The sequence below is a fragment of the Budorcas taxicolor genome, chromosome X (genome assembly GCF_023091745.1).
Source record: "Budorcas taxicolor isolate Tak-1 chromosome X, Takin1.1, whole genome shotgun sequence".
Classification (NCBI taxonomy): domain Eukaryota; kingdom Metazoa; phylum Chordata; class Mammalia; order Artiodactyla; family Bovidae; genus Budorcas; species Budorcas taxicolor.
In genome coordinates, this window is record NC_068935.1 from 130,054,250 (window position 1) to 130,071,380 (window position 17,131).

At 40.4% G+C, this 17,131-nt stretch overlaps 1 protein-coding gene across 1 annotated transcript in view; it reads right to left on the bottom strand.

The window, feature by feature from the left end:
• Window positions 1–17,131, bottom strand: part of GLRA2 (glycine receptor alpha 2) — a 206,748-nt gene that overhangs the window by 20,874 nt on the left and 168,743 nt on the right. Inside the window, exon 8 of the mRNA XM_052663385.1 lies at window positions 13,091–13,240. Coding sequence (XP_052519345.1) covers window positions 13,091–13,240 — 150 coding nt within the window. The remainder of the gene's footprint in view (window positions 1–13,090; window positions 13,241–17,131) is intronic.

Here is a 17,131-nt window from a genome sequence, read left to right on the forward strand (position 1 = left end):
TCAGAGCCTGAGACTTTTCTAACAATTGCATGCAAGGTAATGCTGATGCAGCTAGTCCAGAGACCCATACATTGGGTAATGAGGTTCCAGAGAACTTCTAAAATGCCTTTCAGTAATAAAATACTATGTTTGCCTCACACCTTTGCTATAAATGTGTGCATAGTCATGTCAAGGACATTAACCCCACAGATTCCATGTTGGGAAGCTAGCCATTGAAAGATTAACAAACAGAAAATACTTTATAAACATATTTTTAGATTGAAAATGCAAGCTTCCTTTTTTTTGGTCCTTGGATGGAAATTTTCTTCTTTCAAGACAAAGACAGTAAAACAGTGCATGTTCTCTTCAGTCATTTAGCATTTTTTGCATATTCTGCCACAGGTTTGCACAAAGTGTTTAAAGAGGATTTCATAGATCATTAATTAAGGTAACAACTGCTTCCATAGCAAGCAGGATTTTGAAGAGGTTGTAAATGCTTCGCCTGGGAGGTAGGCAGCATGTTTATTTTTTGTCTTAAAGGTTGAGGGGTTTAGATGCGGCTTTAACAGACCTGAGTGAATTAGGAGTTTGGACTTAATTGTGAAAGCCAGCAAGAAGAAACAAATGTCATGGTACTTTGTAATTTCCCTGTATCATCAAGGTTAAGAGCTGGTGCTTGTCAGGGGTATATAGTCCTAAAATATTTTTCAGATGTTCCTTCTTCCAAGTTATTATGATTGACTATTCTTTTAGGGCATGCAGTATGGAATTTCCTTTTGCAAAAAGAAAAGTGACTTGGAGAAGCAGCCTTGCAAATTAAATCCCTGTCTTTTTACTGTTTTCCTCTAGTTCTTTTATCTGAGGCTATTTCCTATTATCTATATTTTCTTTACTACCTTCCTTCCTACTGGGTCATATCTGACTCTGATTTTCTTCTCTTCAAAATGATTGTTTTCCTTTGCTTTGAGACTATTTTATTGATTCATTCATTCATAGACCCAGTTTAGATGTATTGCATACCTTCTATAAGCCATCCTCAGAGTTCACCCTTGAGATGCTTACAGTCCAGGGAGAGACAGAAAATGTGTCTGCTCTTTAGTCTATGTACACATGGTAGAGGCTGTCATGATACGATGATTGAGGCTGTATGTAAACACTGTGGATGCCGCCCCATATCCCTACAGCACACACTGTACAATCATGGTTTTCTGCTACAAGCTCTGCCTACCTTGTTGTGAGAAAAAGGGGAGTGTCTTAGGCCCCAAAAGCATGCTCAAGTTTTGCAGGGCAAGCTGGCAATACTGCTTACTGCAGAAACAGCCCTCCATTAATAACTGTTGAGGGCAGGGGGTAAATATCCCAACAACTTCTTCCCTCTGAGGCTTGTTCTACACTGGGTCTCAGAGATTCCAAGAGTGGGAGTTTGGGAGTAGAAGATGCAAACTATTATATATATCGGATGGATAGACGACAAGGTCCTACTGCACAGTCTCTTGATGAAGGTGAAAGAGGAGAGTGGAAAAGCTGGCTTAAAACTCAGCATTCAAAAAACAAAGATCATGGCATCCAGTCCCATCACTTCATGGCAAATAGATGGGGAAACCATAGAAACAGTGCCAGACTTTATTTTCTTACAGTGATTGCAGCCATGAAATTAAAAGACGCTTGCTCCTTGGAAAAAAAGCTCTGACAAACCTAGACAGCACATTTGCAGACCAAGGTCTTTATAGTCAAAGCTATGGTTTTCTAGTAGTCATGTATGGATGTGAGAGTTGGACCATAAAGAAGGCTGAGTGCCGAAAAAATGATGCTTTCCACCTGTAGTGTGGAGAAGACTCTTGAGAGTCCCTTGGACAGCAAGAAGATCCAACCAGTCCATCCTAAAGGAAATCAACCCTGAATGTTCGTTGGAAGGACTGATGTTGAAGCTGAAGCTCCAACACTTTGGCCACCTTCTGTGAAGAGCTGACTCATTTGAAAAGACTCTGATGCTGGGAAAGATTGAGGGCAGGAGAAGAGGGCGACAGGATGAGATGGTTGGATAGCATCACCGACTCAATGAACATGAATTTGAGCAAACTCCAGGAGTCAGGGAAGGATGGTGAAGACTGGTGTGCTGCAGTCAATGGGGTCGCAAAGAGATGGTCATGACTGAGTGACTAAACAACAACAAGCTTTTGGAGAGGCAGAGAAAGGTGTTCAATTCAGTTCAGTTTCATAGTTGTCCAACTAAGAGAAAGGTGAAGTGAAGTAGCTCAGTCGTGTCCGACTCCTTGCGACCCCGTGGACTGTAGCCTACCAGGCTCCTCCCTCCATGGGATTCTCCAGGCAAGAATACTGGAGTGGGTTGCCATTTAAGATTCTCAAAGGATGACCCCACTCTAATTATAGTTCAGTGGATTCCCCATTTGCTTAGATTTGTTTGGCAGTTAGGCTTAGTGGTAGTGACATCTGCATTTCAGCAGCCTTCTTTTAAAGTCCATTTACATTCTAATTGAATTGGCAGGGTCTTTTTTTTTTTTCTGTAGATAAGTGATTTATTAGAATTGGATGCTTATGAGGCTTACAAGCAAGCAGACTTGAGGATGGAGTTGGCAGCATCTTAAAGGGCTCTCTGACTTTGAGAAAAGTGGTCTTGTGCTGACTGACTGTGGCTAAACTACATCTTAGCACTGGGACGTAAAATGGAAGAATTCAGGTTGCACTTAATCTTTCTGCTTCTCTTGTGTAGACACTGTAGAGTAAAAGCACAAATTCATTATTTCAACTCTATGATTATAAAAATAGCTGTACATGGGTGACATCTTGCTGTGCAATCTGATCTCCCTTTGTGAAAGAAAGATAAGAGGAATAAAAATGGGGGAGGGGCATGTTGGCAGCCTATTGCTGTATTCTAAGATAGTTGATTTTAATCTGTAGAATGTGTGTGTGTGTGCGCGCACGCTCAGTAGCTCAGTTGTGTCTGACTCTTTGCAACTCCACGGACTGTAGCCTGTCAGGCTCCTTTGTCCATGGAATTTTTGAGCCAAGAATACTGGATTGGGTTGCCGTTTCCTACTCCAGTGGATCTTCCTGACTCAGGGATCGAACCCATGCCTCCTGCATTAGCAGGCAGATTCTTTACCACTGTGTCACATGGGAAGCCCAATGTATAGAATATGTTCTCTCATAAATTGAGCAAAACCTTTATGATCCTGTTCATAAAGGATACATATACCTTAGAGGTGAAGAAAGTGGATACTCAAACAAGCACTCACTATGCATAGAACTTAGCACATGCCAGGGCCTGTTGTAGGAGCTTTACCCATGAAAACTCATTTTCACCACAGTCCTATAAGATAAATACATGTTAACTCTATTTACAGATGAGAAGACAGAGGCAGAGAGACTCTTTAAAAGTAACCTGCCAAAGTCACATAACTGGTAAATTACAGAGCTTCTGTTTGTATGTTGATGGTTCAAATCATCTTGCAAGATACCATCCTCAAGGTTACTCTGAGACTATGATCAGAGTAGTGAAACAAAACAAGGTCACTTCGTAATGTTAGCTAAGCACAGATAAGAACAAGGTCACTCTGACACTCAGAAAATACTCAACATCTTTCAGTTAAAATGAGTGATTCCTTCTTCTTTACCAAATAAAATTTTATTCTAACTCTAGTCTGCCCTCCTATAAATAAGATTTATTGAGATACCTAATCCTAGAATTTCCCCTGCTTTCTGACAGCATCCAGTCTAGAGCAGACCTCTGCTTCCTTAGACTTTCTTCCCAAATCGCCCAGTTTAGAGTCCTCTCTATAGTACACATTCTTCCTTGCTGCAAAGAACAGTAAGCCTAACTTAACTACTGGCTTGTTCCCGGTGGCCTTTGCTTGAAGGGCATTAGCACCTATTTGTCAGTGTTAAAGAGCTAGATGTGGTGGCTAATTTTCCAGATAACTAAATCACTGTGAAGAAGATTAATGCCATCTAAAAAATGGGCCAAGATCAATGAGGTAAAAATTTGTAACAATAAATATAAAGTCCTTTGTTTAGGTTTGGGAAAAATCAAGCGCATAATTAAGAACAGGTAACTTGACAGCTATTTGTATTAATAGGAAAAAAGACTTGGGAAATGAACAAGCATTAGCAACATCAAAAGGAGTCAAATGTGGAATATGACTACTAAAAAGCACTACTGTAATTTAATGTTCTATGAAAAGTGCAGATAAACGGAGGGGATATTGCTGGTTTTCTGTGTTACATCCTGATCATGCCTGGACTGTCGCATTCTGTGATTCATGCCTGGACTGTCGCATTCTGTGATTCATACTTCAAGATGTCACTGGCAAACTACAGAAAGGGTGGCCAGTATGCTGAGGAGCTATAAGCCGTATCATAGGAAGGACTTGGTCAGTTCAGCCCAGAAACTTTGAAAAGGCCTTCCAGTTCACCATGTTTAAGTGTTTAAAGGGATGTCCCCAGGAAGAGAGGAAGTAGGCTTTGGTCCTTAAGGAGGAGTATTGGTCTGACTGGGGACATTCCAGGACCCCATGGGTGTGAAAAAGCCACTCCTCTATGAACATCTGCTCTGGGTCCTTGTCTTATGGCCTTCAGCAGTGGGTGGGAGATCTAAGGGCTCTGAAACATTGGGGCGCAAATAGCACAGAGCTTCTGGACCTACTGAGTGGAGGTGTTCCTCCTAAGGTGTTCTTCTCCTGAGGCATGGCACTGGGATTTGAGGCTAAAGCCTGGATAATAGTAAAATAGTTACTGTGTTTGTAGGTTTATTCTCCTCTAATAGGTCAATGGGAAGATGATTGGTTGAGAGCAAGACTCAGGTATTTCTAGGTACAGTGTCCTAAATAATACCCACAATACATGTCAATTTTATATTCTTCTGTAAAACATGCAACAAATGGGTAGAATCTGACACCTTGTAAAAGGATCAAATTAGGTAATATGGATGCTTGAAAGAATGGCATCCTTTTAGCCCTATAGGATCAGGAAATTATTTTTTTAATTGAAGCATAATTGACTTAAAAGATTGTATTAGTTTCAGATGTCCAGCAAAGTGACTCAGTTATATGTATACATATTTCAAATTAATAAGAAGTTATCTTTTGAGAAATTAACAATTTAGCTAAGAATTGAAGGACTGATAAATAAGGGAGGGAAAGAGAAAACTGCAAAAAATGAGTACTTTCCCAAGTTACTTTCATGTGAGACATTTTGGTCAGGGCCTCACATTCTAACCCTGTTGTCCAATTAGGTTGCTGCTGCTGCTGCTAAGTCGCTTCAGTCGTGTCCGATTCTGTGTGACCCCATAGATGGCAGCCTGCCAGGCTCCCCCATCCCTGGGATTCTCCAGGCAAAAATACTGGAGTGGGTTGCCATTTCCTTCTCCAATGCATGAAAGTGAAAAGTGAAAGTGAAGTCACTCAGTCGTGTGTGACTCTTAGCGACTCCATGGACTGCAGCCCACCAGGCTCCTCCATCCATGGGATTTTCCAGGCAAGAGTACTGGAGTGAGGTGCCATTGCCTTCTCCGCCAATTAGGTTAAGATCTCTTATTTTCTTCTGGGGAGACTGAAGTCTAAACAGTGTGTTTACAACATTCCCTTTAAAAGGCAGCTCAGCCTTAAGTAGCTTAGAAGTCATAACCGTGTTCTCAAACAGCTTCAATTTCTGTTTAGTTACTGAAAATAAAGAAGCCAGGGCTCTATGGGTAACTGGAAACCTCTGAAATCAGGCACAATGCCAAAAGTTAGGAGTAGTGTGGCCAAATATAAAAAGACAGGGTGAGTGAGGTGCAAGTGAGGCTTTAAAGTTCTTGTGGGACAGTTGTTAAACTATCACATGGTGTGAAGACTTACTGGAGCTGAGGCTATAAAATAAAAATAGGATTTTCCTACATAGACCCTGGGCATCAACTTCTAATAGACCAAGGTTGGCCCAATCATAGGGATTTACAGTATGTGTCAGTGAAGATCTTGGCTTGATTGTTACTGAGAAACTCAGCTTTGATAAAACTGGCTGCTTTTTGATATGTAGAAAAGGAAAAGCGAATGCACCTAGTTGCAAATTGCCTGGCCCCTCCTTGAAAGTGACCCCATTTCATAACTTGTTCAGTAAGCACCACTCTTCCCACATAAGTAATTGTAGTCTCAGGGGCTCCCTCCATAAACACCTTCCTTGAATAAATCATCATGCCAGTTTCACTTTGGGAAGTAATCTGTTCTCGGATATTCTTACACTGTCTAAAGAATCTACTGTATTGTGCTGGGGAGGTCAGTTTCCTAGTGGGAAACTAAAGAGATGCCCTTTTTCATTGGAAACATTGAACATTTAAAAATGGTGGCTTGTTTTTGTTTTATATTCAGGCTACAACCTAGTAGGGTCTATGAAAATTTAATAGTTCATCACCAGCTGGGCTGAAACTAGGGCAAGGTGAGTAAGGTCTCGGGTGCAAAATGTAAGGGTGCCAAAACCCCAGTACTTATGCAATATTTGAAAAATTCCTTATTAATGCAAAAATCCGTGGTGAAAAAAAATACCAGATTTAAATAAAAACAAGATCTGACCCTGTACTCATGTGACTAACTGCACTTGCCTCACTCCAACCTCATCCCTGATGGACCAGCCTTAAAAAAAACATAGTAGAAAATATTAGGGTACGTGAGAGATGTTAAGTGTGTGAGTGAGCGAGAGATACTGGATCAGAATGTGAGATGTAAAACGTGAACTGTGCACAGCAGTAGCTGAGGTCAGGGACACTGGAGGCAAGTCGCCTGCAAGTGTGGCTTTGGTTGTTTTACTTAACCTCTCAGTGCTTTCCCCTTGTCCTCTGTAGGATGGAGGTAAGAATACTGCCTTCATTATTGACAGGATGACCACATTTTATCCCAACAGGAACAGTTTTGGTAGTGGAAAGTGGCATGGACCATTCAGCTCTATAATGATGATCTTTTTTTTTATTTTGCAGTAATTATCAAATAATAAGGCAATTACAGATTTAAATGATCAAAAAATCACAAAGCCATTCAATCATGAGCATTCAGATGCCCGCAGCAAGACTGCTCAGCCTCTATGATGATGGTCTCATGTTCACCGAACCTATGATTTTCCCGTGTTTACCACTGACCCCACCAAGTAGTTGCCTAGGGGCTTAATGGGTTTTGCATGCCATGTCATGGGCCAAGGCTGGTGTCCCAAATGCTTGTTAGCAGGACAGCATTATCTCACCACTGACAGACTGAATGAAAGATTTATTTATCCCCAGCCTCTTTTGTCTGAGTGCACTTCATTTTATCAGCAACTTCTGTTCCAGTTATCCTGGAAAGAGTGTTAGCTCTGACATTGCTTTTGGAAAGGTTCAAGAGCAGAGGCCACAGGTGGTGATTTTTTTTTTTTTAGATTTCAGCACATGTTGAAGTGAGAACTTGTGTACTGCACCTGTAGGCCCCCACCCCAGAAAGTCACACCATGACAGAAAGCAGATGTATACAGAGTAAAGGTCTACCAAACCCATCTCAGTTTATTTTAATGCAACTATTAATAGGTGTTTTATTTTAGAACTAATAATTCAGGACAAATGCCAAATTACACAGGGCATCAGAAAAATAGGCAGAACTAGGACTTTCTGTTGTGGGGATTAAATCAATTCCTGTATGGAAAATACCTAGATTAGTGCCTGGTTTATAGTAAGCCCTCAATCACTGCGAGTTCTTGTTACCATGTTTTGTTAACATAGTTTAGACTCAAAAAATGTGAAAAGCACTGGCTTGGAAAGATGTCATTTCCTAAGGGATAAATAATTGGAAATGCCTCCTCTTTTTTTTTTTTTCCAAATTTAATTGTCAGTGGTAGTAATAGCCTTGACTACAAAGGGACACACACCTGCTTGTTGTTTTAATTAAAGTTTTAAATTCCAGCTTAAACTTTAAATTCATAACCATAGACCTCAGATGCAGTCTCCCACTACATTTGACTCAGCATCCTGATCCCATCTCTCTCTTGAGAGCATTGGTTTTTTACTCTCCCAAACTACTATTTAATATCATATCCCTTTCCTCCTTAAACTTTCTATATTCCTTCTTTCCATCCCATTTTCAGCTTATAACTTCCCTGATAATCCTTGGAAATGATAGGAGCAATTAGAAGTTCCTACATTATACCATCATCAAACTACCAGTGGGTCAGCACCCACTGTCACTCTTCCCTTTTGTCTGTATGGTGGTAAAGCACATGGTCTCTGGAGACAGTATCACACTTCAGATCTTGCTGTGCTACTTTGTGGCTCATGAGCATGGGCAAATTATTTAACTGTTTTGGTATCCTCATGAATGAACTGACCCTAATATAAGTCATTATTAAAATGGCTGAAATATCTGTCCCCATGTAAGGTTAACCCTGGCCCTTGGCTCTGAATTGTCATCCTTTCTTCTCAAGGTGTTTTTTTTCCCCTTGAAATTATGGTGTTCTTTCACTGCAGTGTTGATTTTTCCCTTTTCGCTACAGTATTCCTATTGTTAAACATGTTCTTTTATCTTCCATTTTGAAAAAAGGTTCCTCCCATTATCCTACATTATCTTCCATGCTATCTTCTAGGCTCTCCTGCACAGCAAAGGCAAATGGAAGTGATGTCTCAACTCTGCCATCATTTCCTTTGTTCTAGACAGGCTTTTTAAATGGTGGAGTGTTCCATTCTCAGAGCTTTTTTTTCCTTTTCTTTGAGGAATGATTTCATTACTCAATGTTGTAGTTAAGTTTAGCGCCCCCCCCCCCAACGAACTTTATAATTGACAAATAACAGTTGAGTGTATTTAAGATGTACAGTGTGAGGTTCTGCTATAAGTGTACACTGTGAAATGATTACTACCATCAAACTAATTAACATACCCATCACCTCACATGGTTACCTTTTTTGTGAATTTACACTTAGGTGATCTTACCCAGTTTTGTGGATTTAAAACATTGTTTGCTGGTTACTCTCAAAGATCCTTTTTCAGATTTCTTCTCTCCCTTAGGTGTGTTTACCTATATAATTACTTGCTAACCCTACTGGCATGTCTTACAGGCATCTAAACTTAATGGCATCAAAATGACCTGAGTTCCACCCCAAGTCTGCAGTAGTCCCCATCTTAAACACTACCTAACAAGTTGTTGAAGCCAAGAATCTGAGACATATTCCTCTCTTTTCCTCACCTCCCCACATCAAATACATCAGCATGACCTGTTGGTTTTACCCCAAAAGAATAATCACTAGAATCTAAGTTTCATCATGGAATTGCATTTTGTCTGTGCCGTTCAATTATGTATTCTAATGATGTATGTAGCTCCTGGCACACTATATGAATCAAATATTTTTGGAATGAATGAATGAATCTTGACTCTGACCACTTCGATGACCAGTACCACAGTCTATGCCAGCAACATGTCCCCATATTTCTGTGATAGCCTCCTGACTAATCTGCTGCTGCTTCTCATGAACTACCCACTCAACATCCTGATATTTGCTATGTTGAATCTAGCCAGTGATTCTAATCCAATCAGAATAAAATCTATTCATTCATACTGGTCTACAAAGTCTTATATGAACTTGAAATTACCATTTCTCCAACCTCATTTGCTACTCTTTTATCTTTCTCATTCTCTACCACCTGCTCTAATACTGCCCACGTTTCCCCCAAACAGCCTTATCGTAGGACTCACTGGGACACTTGTGAAAAGTAATTCTCAGTGACCTCCCTGCAGACCTTGTTTCACAAGATTTGAGATATGACACTCTCTCTATTCTTAACAAGCATTCCAAGTGTCTTATGATAAGATACAGATACAACCTAAGAATCCTCCACATAGCATTCCATGAAAGTATTCCCAGTTATTCAGAATCAGGGAGCAAAATGAAACTCCTTTTCTATTTCTGGTCTGGGAGAGCATACAGTCAGTGGGTAATTACTAAGCTAAACCAGGGAATTCTGAGAATACAATTTATGTAACTGTAATACCTTTACATTCTAGTAATTTTTCCTGAGTGGCACATGTGACCTCAAACTTCTGCCACTTTGTGCTAGGCATCTATGGAAGAGGTTCAAGAAATGGTTAGCACCATCAGGGAGGTGAAAATTGAGAGAGGCTTGATATTGAGCAATGTGCAGCAAAGGGCATGCACCGATGTGTATTGTTTCCTGGGATGAGGGAAAGAGAGAAAGAGGGGAGCACACAGGCTACCAGCCCAGAGTATGTGAAGGAAGCATTTTGGCACATGCTGTAATAACTCAGTTTTTACACATATAAGCTCGTCAATGTAAGCAACATCTAATTGCAATGTTCAGACTTCCTTGGTGGTCCAGTGGTTAAGAATATGCCTGCCAATGCAAGGGACATGGGTTTGATCCCTGGTCCAGGAAGAGTCCACATGCCACAGGGCAACTAAGCCCACGCTCTGCTAGTAGAGAAGCTACTGCAATGAAAAGCCCGTGTACCACAACTAGAGAGTAACCCCCACTCTCTGCATCTAGAGAAAGCCCTTCAGCAGCAAGGAAGACCTAGCACAACCAAAAATTAATAAATAAAAATTTTAAAAAGAGCATGCCTTACAATGTTCACCTTTACATCTAGGTATTTGGAAGCATTAAAATTGACAATGAAACATTTTTGTTTTTGCTTCGACAGAGTAGTATGTAACTATGGCTTTACCAGCGGGTTCAATTTATCATTTTTTAGGGGGAGGAGATTTTGAAAACTCTCTTTCATCTCCTGTGTGTAAAACTTTAACTTCAGTTCCCTAGTGATATTGTTACAGGCACTAATGTTCTACATACCAAAGAGCATGTTTCTCTCCTGGAATCTGAAACTGAAAACAAATGCAAGGCTTCTGGAGTGCTATATGAAATTGTATTATAAACCAGACCACTGCTTCCCAAATGCGTCTGCACTTGGAATTACCTGGGGAGCTTCAGAGATACTCCTGTGCCCCATTCCGAGACTGAGATGAATGGGTATGAGGTATGACCAAGGTTTGGGATTTTTGAAAGATCTCCAAGCTGTTCTAATGTGCAGGCAAGTTTGGGAACCACTGAAGTGGAGATTTTGAGCCATGTATTTCCAACTTCAAACTTCTAGGTAATGTAAATTTGGAGTTTCTGCATTAAAATTTAAGTTGAGACAATGAAATCAGTCTACTTGGATTTATCAGGTTGAAATCAACATGATTAGGAACCTTATTTACATAAAGCCAAGCAATTCATGAAAAAGTCAAAGTAGTTTTGTGCTCAAAGACACACAAACTATTAATGTTCAAAACAACAAGGTTTTAAAGTCATTTTGTCAGATGGAATATATATCTCCAACTACAGTTGCTAGGCTGTAGCAAAACACAAGGCTCTCAGTTCAATTTTAATTTCAGATAAACAAGGAATAATGTGTTAATATAAGTCTGTTCCATGTATCATCTGGGATGTACTTATACTAAATATTGTTTATCATTTATCTGAAATTCAGGCTTGTGTGCCCTGTGTATTTTTTAATTGAAATATAGTTAATTTACAATGTTGTGTTAGTTTCAGGTGTACAGCAAAGAGATTCAGTCATATATATGTGTGTATATATATGAAATCTTGTTCAGATTCTTTTCCATTATCAGTTATTATAAGATACTGAGTAAAGTTCCCTGTGCTATACAGTAGGTCCTTTGTCATTTACTTTTTTTATATATAGTAGTATATATATGATTTTTGGCCTCTTTTTAAATTATTAATTGGAGGATAATTGCTTTACAATGTTATATTGGTTTCTGCCATACAACAGTGTGAATCAGTCATAAGGATACGTATGTCCCCTCCCTAGTGAGCCTCCCCCCACCCCCAACCTGATCCTACCCCTCTAGGTTGTCACAGAGTACTAATTTGAGCTCTCTGTGTTTTAAAGTCACTTCCCACTAGCTATCTAATTTACATATGCTAATATAGATGTTTCAGTGCTACTCTCAATTTGTCCCTCCCTCTCCTTCCCCCATTGTGTCCACCAGTCTCTATGTCTTTGTCTCTCTTCCTGCCCTGCAGATAGGTTCATCAGTACAATTTTCTAGATTCCATATATAAAGTGTTAATATATGATATTTGTTTTTCTCACTCTGTATAACAGGCTCTAGGTTCATCCACATCACTAGAGCTGACTCAAATTTGTTCCTTTTTATGGCTGAGTAATATTCCATATGTACCATAACTTCTTTATCCGTTCATCTGCCGATGGACATCTAGGTTGCTTCCATGTCCTAGCTATTGTACATAGTGCTGCAATGAACATTGGGGTACCTGTGTCTTTTTGAATTATGGTTTTCTCAGGGTATATAATGCAGGAGACCCAGGTTCAATCCCTGGGTCAGGAAGATCCTCCAGAGGAGGAAATGGCAACCCACTCCAGAACTCTTGCCTGGAAAATCCCATGGACGGAGGAGCCTGGTGAGCTATAGCCCATGGGGTCGCAAAGAGTTGGACACAACTGAGCGACTTCACTTTCACTTTCAGGGTATATGCCCAGTAGTGGGATTGCTGGGTCATATGGTGGTTTTATTCATAGTTTTTAAGGAAATCTCCACACTGTTCTCCATAGTGAGTAGTGTGTACATGTTATTCCCAATCTCCTAATTTATCCCTCCTCTCCCTTTGCCCTTTGGTAACCATAAGTTTGTTTCTATTTCTGTGAGTCTATTTCTGTTTTATAAATAAGTTCATTTGTATCATTTTTTAGATTCCACCTATAAGTGGTACCATACGATATTTGTCTTTCTCTGTCTGACTTACTTCACTTAGTATGATAATCTCTAGGTCCATCCATATTGCTCCAAATGACATTATTCCATTCTTTTTATGGCTGAGTAATATTCCATTGTATATGTATACCACATCTGTTTTATCCATTTATCTCTTGATGAATTTTCTTTGCTAAATGTGACAACTCTGTCCCAATTTTAAAGGACCAACCTGAGCAGTAATTCAGTATATGAATCAGGACAAAAATTAGCTTCAGCTTCTTGTTCACTATGTGTTGTTCTGTTTTCTAAATTACATTGACTGGTTAAACACCTTGAACTCTACCTGACTTTGTCTGCACTCAGAGTCAACAGTACCTTATTTTGCCTCTTCTGTCTTCTCCGGAGCCTCAGAAACTCCTTGTGCTGCCTGGAGACAAAGTTCACTGCTGCATATTCCAGTAAGGCTGCAAACACAAACAGAAGGCACACCGCCATCCAGATGTCAATCGCTTTTACGTAGGAGACCTGAGAGAAAGGGAGAGAGAGAAGCACCATGAAAACTGGTGGGGAAACCAGGTTCCTTATGGTGTGAGCAGCAGACAAACCTCAGTTCCCTTCAACAAGGATTATTTTCTAGACTTTCCTTAAGAAAATACTTAAGCATTTTCCATCCCACTTTGCAGATTCTGAGCAGAGCAGTGAAAATTACAGCCCCCTCTCCACCCCCTGGCCCAGGTCCTTGTTCTGTCTTTGTCAGTATAGTCCACCTGCTCAAGTAGCCCCTGAGACCAGCCCCAAAGATAACTACAAGAATTGCCTTCATGAAAAAAAGGAAGGAAAATAAAGCTTTGAGATAAAACAGAGTCAGGGTTACTCTTGAAACTGCTCATTTCCGTATATTTTTCTTAACATAGAGACTCATTAGTTAGTTTGTTCAGTTAGTTCAGTCTCTCAGTCATGTCTGACTCTTTGCGACCCCATGAACCACAGCACTCCAGGCCTCCCTGTCCATCACCAACTCCCAGAGTTTACCCAAACTCATGTCCATCGAGCTGGTGATGCCATCCAGCCATCTCATCCTATGTTGTCCCCTTCTCCTCCTGCCCCCAATCCCTCCCAGCATCAGGGTCTTTTCCAATGAGTCAGCTCTTCACATGAGGTGGCCAAAGTACTGGAGCTTCAGCTTTAGCATCATTCCTTCCAAAGAAATCCCAGGGCTGATCTCCTTCAGAATGGACTGGTTGGATCTCCTTACAGTCCAAGGGACTCTCAAGAGTCTTCTCCAACACCACAGTTCAAAAGCATCAATTCTTTGGTGCTCAGCTTTCTTCACAGTCCAACTCTCACATCCATACATGACCACTGGAAAAACCATAGCCTTGACTAGACGAACCTTTGTTGGCAAAGTAATGTCTCTGCTTTTGAATATGCTATCTAGGTTGGTCATAACTTTCCTTCCAAGGAGTAAGCATCTTTGAATTAAGATAATTCTAAAACTCAGATGAGAAATAAACTATATGTGGCCTTGGGTCCTTGAAAAACCAGTTTGTAATTTCCATTCAACTATTGATCCTAACTGATGTGGAAGCACATTTTTTTCTTTTTTTTATTGAGGTGTACAATAATATAGGTTACAGGTGTACAATACAGTTATTCACAATTTTTAAAGGTTGTGCTCCATCTGTTGGCTCGTTTCCAAGGTAAACCATTCAACATCACTCCAAGGCAAACCATTCAACATCACATTAGTCCAAGTCTGTGCCTCAACCACTGATGCCAAAGAAGCTGAAGTTGAACAGTTCTATGAAGACCTACAGAAAAAGATGTCCTTTTCATCATAGGAGCTGCTGCTGCTGCTAGGTCACTTCAGTCGTGTCCAACTCTGTGCGACCCCATAGACAGCAGCCCACCAGGCTCCGCTGTCCCTGGGATTCTCCAGGCAAGAACACTGGAGTGGGTTGCCATTTCCTGCTCCAATGCATGAAAGTGAAAAGTGAAAGTGAAGTCACTCAGTCATGTCTGACTATTAGCAACTCCATGGACTGCAGCCTTCCAGGCTCCTCCATCCATGGGATTTTCCAGGCAAGAGTACTGGAGTGGGTTGCCATTGCCTTCTCCATCATCATAGGAGAATGGAATGCAAAAGCAGAAAGTCAAGGGATACCTGGAATAACAGGCAAATTTGGCCTTGCAATACAAAATGAAGCAGGGCAAAGGCCTGCAGAGTTTTCTCAAGAGAACATACTGGTCATAGCAAACCCCTTTTCCAAAAACCCAACAGACCACTGTACACATGGACATCACCAGATGGTCAATTCTGAAATCAGATTGATTATATTCTTTGCAGCTGAAGATGGAGAAACTCTGTGCAGTCAGCAAAAACAAGAGCTGAAGCTGACTGTGGCTCAGATCATGAACTCCTTATTGCCAAATTTAGGTTTAAATTTGAAAGTAGGGAAAGGCACTAGGCCATTCAGGTATGACCTAAATCAAATCCCTTATGATTATACAGTGGATGTAATGAATAGATTCAAGAGATTAGATCTGGTAGGTAGACTGCCTGGAGAACTATGGACAGCGGTTCATAACACTGTACAGCAGGCAGTGACCAAAACCATCACAAAGAAAAAGAAATGCAAAAAGGCAAAGTGGTTGCCTGAGGAGGCCTTACAAATAGCTGAGAAAAGAAGAGACGTGAAAGGCAAAGGAGAGAAAGAAAGATAAACCCAACTGAATGCAGAGTTCCAGAGAATAGCATAGCAGGGAGAGATAAGAAGACCTTCATAAGTGAACAATGCAAAGAAATAGAAGAAAACAATAGAATGGGAAAGATTAGAGATCTCATCAAGAAAATTGGAAATATCAAGGAAAAATTTCATTCAAGGATGGGCACAATAAAGGACAGAAACAGTATGAACCTAACAGAATCAAGAGACTAAGCAGAGGTGGCAGGAATACACAGAAGAATTATACAAAAACGGTCTTAAGGACCCAGATAACCACAATGGTGTGGTCATTCACCTTGAGCCAAACATTCTGGAGTGTGAAGTCAAGTGGGCTTTAAGAAGCATCACTGAGAACAAAGCTAGTGGAGGTGATGGACTTCCAGCGGAGCTGTTTCAAATCCTGAAAGATGATGCTGTCAAAGTGCTGCACTGAATATGTCAGCAAATTTGGAAAACTCAGCAGTGGCCATAGGACTGGAAAAGGCCAGTTTTCATTTCAATCCCAAAGAAGGGCAATGCCAAAGAATATTCAAACTACCATACAATTGCACTCATTTCACTTTCCAGCAAGATAATGATCAAAAATCTGTCAAGCTAGGCTTCAGCATTACATGAACTGAGATATTCCAGATGTACAAGCTGGATTTAGAAACTGCAGATAAATCAGATCAAATTGCCAACATCTGTTGGATCATAGAGAAAGCAAGAGAATTCCAGGGAAACATCTGCTTTTGCTTCATTGTCTATGCTAAAACCTTTGACTGTGGATTATAACAAACTGTTGACAATTCTTAAAGAGATGGAAATATCAGACCGCTTTACCTATATCTTAAGAAACCTGTATGCAGGTCAAAAAACAACAGCTAGAACTGGACATGGAGCAGTGGATTGGTTCAGAATTGGGGAAGGAGTATGACAAGGCTGTATATTGTTATCTTGTTTATTTAACTTCTGTGCAGAGTACATGCGAAATGCCAGGTTGGATGAATCACAAGCTGAAATCAAGATTGCTGGGAGAAATATCAGCAACTTCAGATGCTGCAGATAATACCTCTCTAATGGCAAAAAGTGAAAAGGAACTAAAGAGCCTGTTGATAATGGTGAAAGTGAAAAAACTGGCTTAGATCTCAGCATGCAAAAAGTTAAGATAATGGCATCCGGCCCTATCACTTCATGGCAAATAGAAAGGGAGAAAATGGTATCAGTGGCAGATTTTATTTTATTTATTTATTTTTTTAATTTTTATTTTTACTTTATTTTACTTTACAATACTGTATTGGTTTTGCCATACATTGACATGAATCAGCCACGGGTGTACATGAGTTCCCAATCCTGAACACCCCTCCCACCTCCCACCCCATATCATCTCTCTGGATCATCCCCATGCACCAGTCCCAAGCATCCTGTATCCTGTATCGAACATAGACTGGCGATTGGTTTCTTACATGATAGTATACATGTTTCAGTGCCATTCTCCCAAATCATCCCACCCTCTTTCTCTCCCTCAGAGTCCAAAAGTCCGTTCTATACATCTGTGTCTCTTTTGCTGTCTCACATACAGGCAGCGGATTTTATTTTTGTGGGCTCCAAAATCACTGTAGATGGTGACTGCAGCCATGAAATTAAGACACTTGCTCTTTGGAAGAAAAGCTATGACAAACCTAGACAGCATATTAACAAGCAGAGATGT